Source organism: Ostrea edulis, chromosome 9, assembly GCF_947568905.1.
Source record: "Ostrea edulis chromosome 9, xbOstEdul1.1, whole genome shotgun sequence".
NCBI classification, from domain to species: domain Eukaryota; kingdom Metazoa; phylum Mollusca; class Bivalvia; order Ostreida; family Ostreidae; genus Ostrea; species Ostrea edulis.
This window is the reverse complement of record NC_079172.1, coordinates 24,873,410-24,879,409: the sequence shown is the minus strand read 5'-3', so window position 1 is coordinate 24,879,409 and position 6,000 is coordinate 24,873,410. Positions and strand designations below refer to the sequence as shown.

General features: G+C 34.9%; 1 protein-coding gene across 2 annotated transcripts in view; it reads left to right on the top strand.

The window, feature by feature from the left end:
• The first annotated feature begins 869 nt into the window (after positions 1-869).
• Positions 870-6,000, top strand: part of LOC125659900 (slit homolog 2 protein-like) — a 41,978-nt gene continuing 36,847 nt past the window's right edge. Inside the window, exons 1-4 of one of the 2 annotated variants that reach the window (XM_048891695.2) lie at positions 870-1,840; positions 2,524-2,595; positions 3,638-3,709; positions 4,916-4,987. In XM_048891695.2, coding sequence (XP_048747652.2) covers positions 1,650-1,840; positions 2,524-2,595; positions 3,638-3,709; positions 4,916-4,987 — 407 coding nt within the window. In that variant the 5' untranslated portion in view covers positions 870-1,649. The remainder of the gene's footprint in view (positions 1,841-2,523; positions 2,596-3,637; positions 3,710-4,915; positions 4,988-6,000) is intronic. The other variant, XM_056148954.1, reaches the window with a different exon arrangement.

The window sequence follows — 6,000 nt, the reverse complement described above, 5'->3', positions numbered from 1 at the left end:
GGTTACATGTAACGTGAACGAAGAAAACGTGTGATCATGAATTTATACAGCATGGAAAGACGAAAGAGGAAAACCACCATAAATAATACTTTAATGGTGCGGCAAATACCTCACCGGTCATACATGGTGTACAGGTGTGAAGATGGGAGCTGATTTACGCGATCTGGGACTGCTTTTGTTACTGGCATGATCACCCTCACACCTGAAGTTTCTTCTCTCCCACCGGTCAGTCCTGGGCCACGGGCAGAACGAATGGGTCCTATCTGGACTGGTGACAGTAATGGGGAGGCCGCGCGACACAGTCGTTATTTATTAGATGTCGCAACCTATAAAACACAGTGCAAAAGAAACCTACCATGAGAGTCTCAGTACATTCTCCCAGTGGACTTTATGGGTCACTTACACTATTTTGAATTCATAAATAAACCATACATAGATTTTAGGATTCAACTCCATGTTGTTGTTTTGTATTCTGATTTTACACATTTTTTTTTATATTTATAAATGTCCTACATGCTACGAATTCTAAATTCGCCAACCACAATTCATTTTCTTCAAGCAGTTATTTACGATCTTCGAAAAACTGTAAGCAATATTGAATGCTTTCCTTAACGACTTGACAATTTGACTTGTTTCTATCCATTCATTGTCTCTATAATTTTAATAATGATGCCCACGTCCAAATTGTGAAGTGTAGTTTATTCCTCTTTTTTTTTTCACTCTTTGACACATCAACACGCACTCCCGCGAAACTGAATTGAAGTGCATAGACTGTACGCATAAAACAATAGCGTCATAATGAGTCAGTATAAAATTAATCAGATGCTATTTGTTTTGTTGTTGTCGTGTTCGGTAATTAATTATATATCAATAAATCACGGTGTAATACCTGCACACGACGAGGCTCTCACACCGAGCGAGCCACTCAGTTACCCCGAACTAAATACACTTACACCAACTGTATAAATCGCCAACTTTGAATTTGTTGAATTTGAACAATGATATCGAATTATCAATTTAACGAGATATCCGACATTAAAAGACCCGTTGATCTAAGTTAGCGAACCTTTGAAGTCCCTTTTTTGTACGCCAATTAACACATAGAGAATTAATTTTATTAATACGTTTTAAGCAATCTGCTCCGGTAGTTCAGGATTTAATTTGCCATTGTCTGTACAAAATTGTTTTAATTAAATAAAGTATATGTAAAGAATGCGATTCATTGTACATATTGTGCTCCAGGACATCTCATTGGTCGACGAAATCCCGCCCACCCCCTAATTCGCAATGGATTCAGCCCAAAGCGTGTATTGTACGAAACGGTATCGAACAATTCCGTATACAAAACATAACAGGATTTACAGAGTATTTAGCCTATTTAATTCAGATTTAAAAGTTTCGTGCATCTTCGATAACTGTGAAAGTATTACGGAGGCAATGATCACTGCCATGGTGAACTGGAATTTCTTTGAATGAAGAACACCTGTATAGCTGCACAAAGTTGATTTAAAATTGGTTAAAGGGATAGCCAAGTCATTTGGGAGAGATTACAACTGCATGCATGTTTTGTACTGTGGAAATGTAATGTAGATAGGCCCTGCTGTCGTGGTGGTGATTTTATTTTATGTAAGAATTCCATTCACCCCAAAATGAAGCCAAAATTATATTTCAAGGATTGCTTATCGTGGAATACAATGTTCGTATTAGTGATATCAATGTTGTCATTATCTGCCGTAATGGCATGTCCAAATGAATGTTTTTGTAAACAAAAGACAGTAGATTGCAGTTACAGGAAATTACGAAAAATACCAAATGGAATACCCCTTGAGACACAGCGCCTGTAAGTATCTCGCACTAATTAATTGCGTTAATTTTTCAAGCACAGGTGTGAATTTTAATTTTGTTAATGCATTTAAACATTGACCTTTAAATATGAGATTACATGTCAACATGGTAGGTATGAGAAAATGTAATATTCGTACTAATTACCTAATTATCATTAAGAGCAGATAGCTGTAGCGGGTCAGCTCGGAATGTCTGCATTATATACCCTCTTCTAAATATTTATTTAACGTTGAACGCTCGGTCCTCCTGTAAGATTAGCCTGTTAGGGTATTAATAAACATAAAATGGCAATGAAAAGGGGTAACAGTTTTACATACATATGACCCCAGAAACATAATAAAACGCGGAAACTGCTATCGCTTTTGATATCGCCAATTATTGAAGGGATATTGATAAAAATGTCTTTAACTAAAGCCTCTATAAGGCTGCTATAAGGCGACACTTAGCTTAAAATATCGGGGTTGTCTAAATACGCACTCCCAAAGTTATTTCATGAGATAAAGAATTTATAAAATAAATGATTTCAAGCAGACGTATTACACATGCTTATGATATTATATATATATATATATATATATATATATATATGAGAGAGAGAGAGAGAGAGAGAGAGAGAGAGAGAGAGAGAGAGAGAGAGAGAGAGAGAGAGTCTTTCTATATCTGTTTTTTTTATTTCAGGGAATTACAGGGGAATAATATAACCACGGTCAGAAGAAACGATCTACAGAATTTAGGCAACCTGAGAGTTTTGTGAGTGATTTTTCTGTAGACGTTTCTGTTTATTTTGGATTGTTGGTGTGGTTTTATTTCATTATTATTATCAATATCATTAATAGTGTATTCTTATCTATAAGCTTTCTTTTCCTACTGTATTATTTCAAAATCCCTTTTCATGAATCGTTATTTGCTTAATTTATTCGCAACATTTTCCATTTCTTTAACATTATATACGCCTTTCTTCTGATGTCACAAGCGTATTTTATCTAGTAGAGTACATTATATTCGCACAATGCATTATATAATCTCTGATATTTAAACACTGTGAAAAAGCACACTATTATTCTTAACACCAAATATCTAAAATATCTTCAAATTAGTCTGACGAGCGTTACACATTTTATACTAAGAAAACTTTGTGTCCTCTTTTATTTCAAATATTGTTTATCCCAATCTGTGAGTGTTTGTTCTGTTGAGAAGCTTATCATATACACGGCCAATTCGACAGGCGCTTACATAACTCCTCCAATATGTATCAGTTTAATGTGACTTCTTCCGGCAAATACGTCCAAGGGGGCTTCCAATGAAATTGAAATCTCACAATCAACAGTCAACGCACGAGATTGACGAAGTTGATGAAATTTATTTTGCATCATCCCAGGGGGGTTTGGGGGAAAAGTGTGGTATCCTTATTCTCACATATATGTGTTTCCAAACATTTTGTTTCTAATGTACCTAGCTAAATAGACAACAAGCGTATGTGATACAAATTTCAGAGATTTTGTGAAATGGAAAAAACGATCCTTAAAAATGCCCTTAAATCGAGCATCTGTCGAGTGAAAATTGATAGAATGTCTCGATTCAACAAAACTATTGACAAGCATGTAGAAAACACCTGAAAAACTCTAAAAATGTCTCGCAAAAAAAGTATCACCTTTTCTGGTCCTTTTCTAACAATTGCTCTACAAAATGGCTCTAATGTATCGCCACCCAAAGTGCTCGGAACAAAATAAAAGACACAGTGTATCAAATATCGAGTCAAATTACACGAAGCCCAAATGGTTTTTTGTTTCAGACAATTACTAGAAAACAAGATACACGCTATTGAGCAAGGAGCTTTTCGGGATCTTGACCAAATGGAAAGATTGTAAGTAGATTGTACAGCTGTACACACAATTCAGAATCGGAAATTATAGAATACCGCAGTTTGAACCTTTGTGATAAAGAATAAAATTCTAGGGCGGGGTGGGATTTGTATATTTTTAACGTGATGAACAACGATCACAGTTCAAAGCAAGTGCGCGTTATGTCGGAATTGAAAAGTGGGACAATAATATTTCCTCAAAACTTGAAACAAAATTAAAAGAACCAAAATCTTTGTTGTCAATCAGGCTTTTGTTGTTTGGTTATGTAAGTTTTAATTTGCTTTTGATTTGTGCCCGGGTTGTGTTCTACCTACTTACCGTTATCTTCGGCTGTTATAATACATGTAATGATTTGTTTCTTTTTTACATCCCCATGTTTCCTCTGTTTGTTACTATTTATCTAAATAGGGCAGTGGCTTATCATGAGTCTCGCCCATTATCATCCAACGACATCAACCCCTGTGGCCAGAATTAGACATCGTGAATAGACTCCTGGGCGACTTTCGGGTTTTGGTTTGTTCTGAAAACCCGCGGGGCTCGAGAAAATTAACTTACGAAGTCTATCACTGTTTATCTGTAGATCAATTATGTTCAATTATCAGTCTTTATTGTCCTGGGTAGTGTACACTGCGATAAACACATCCTTTAGAATATCGTTACTTTCAGTGGTGACAGATTTATTACACCGTAAAAAACACAAAATTGCATCCGGAAATCCAAAGGTTGTAGGGAGAAATGAGATTTTAGTGTTTCCGGAAGTCATTGATGATGACAGAAGAGCGGGAAGATGAAATTCAAAGGACAGGGGTGATAATTTTTCAAATAGATGGAAAGACACGGCGTTGATTTAAAAACTATGATTTTCAACTCGAAACACCACACGTCACTTACAGCCCCAAACGATGTGAACTGCCGGAAAAGGAGACAGTATACCAATAGCTCACTTTAAGCTGCTACTTCATATAAACAAGTATTTTTGTTGTTGATAAAAGTATTAAAACTGTTTAAGTCATAAGAGTACATATAATTACGTTGTTGGTTGTTGTTTGCTGATGTATGAGAAATGCTTGATATAGAAGAAGAAGAAAAAACCCACAACAAACATCTATGTATCTTGAGGGCCCTTGATTGGTGTATAAATAAATATACATGTATATAAATCTATATAGATCTATATTATATAAATTTTGAATATATTTTTATTTTAGGAGAATAGACAGAAACGAACTAGCAGAGCTTCCAGATAATTTGTTTGCATCGATGACAAAGCTTCAACGATTGTAAGTACTTTTGATGTGTGTAAACACTTAAAATACGAATAGGAAGTGGAGGGAAATATATTTGACTTGACTCTTCAACTACAAACCTAATTTAGGACTCGGTAATGAGAATTATTTAGGCTACTGACAAAGAAGTGGCAGACAGGGTGATAAAATTCAGAATTGTAGCCAATTGAGTTAGTTCTTCTGTTGTTTTATTATATAGTTTAACCTTTTTTATGAGGTTTTGAAGGCTAAAGTTTGGATGACAGACTGATGCCACATTCATTTCTGTGGGAAAAGATGATTCATTTTCATCATATATCTGTGTAAATTCAGTCCGTAAATTCATGAGCAGTTTTCACAATCATTATTTTTATGTTATTTTCTAAGCCGTTATTTACAATGCAAATTCTACTCCAGTTTGAATGATTCAGGTGCTATAGGATATGGAGTTTCAATTCAAGATTTTTGTTGCACTTGTGCTTTTGAAAATGAACTTGAGGGGGGTTTGAATTTGAGCATTATCTTTTAAAGTTTGAATCAGAAAATCCTTCATTTATAATGTAGATCATGGTCGTGAATATTGATTACTCAATGGTTTGTCGGATAACTGTGAAGTTTGTGTTCAGGCTTGTGTGATAAATTTCAATTTGATAACCCCTCTGCTGGTTAGATACATGTAAAAATGTAGGAAATGGTGATTGTCATAAATAAGAAATAGTGATTAAATTGGAACCTTTTCTCCAATATTAAAAATTGCTGCTTAAAGTAGGAATTAATCTAGGCCAAATTTACTATTTTTCCCAGGTGAAAAATCCTCTTGATTTTTGAATTTTTCCCATTTACTGAGTAAAAATTTCCCCAATGCACTTGAAAAGATTAAGCTGCAATATAAATTTTCTGTTGTGTAACTATACCAGTGACTGCCATCAGTCTGATACGCAAGTTACTAATCTGTGAGTCTTCATATAAACGGACAAAACACTGTCTGCTATGTACAAACAGCACTTTGCCAGTCTATTGAATTTTTT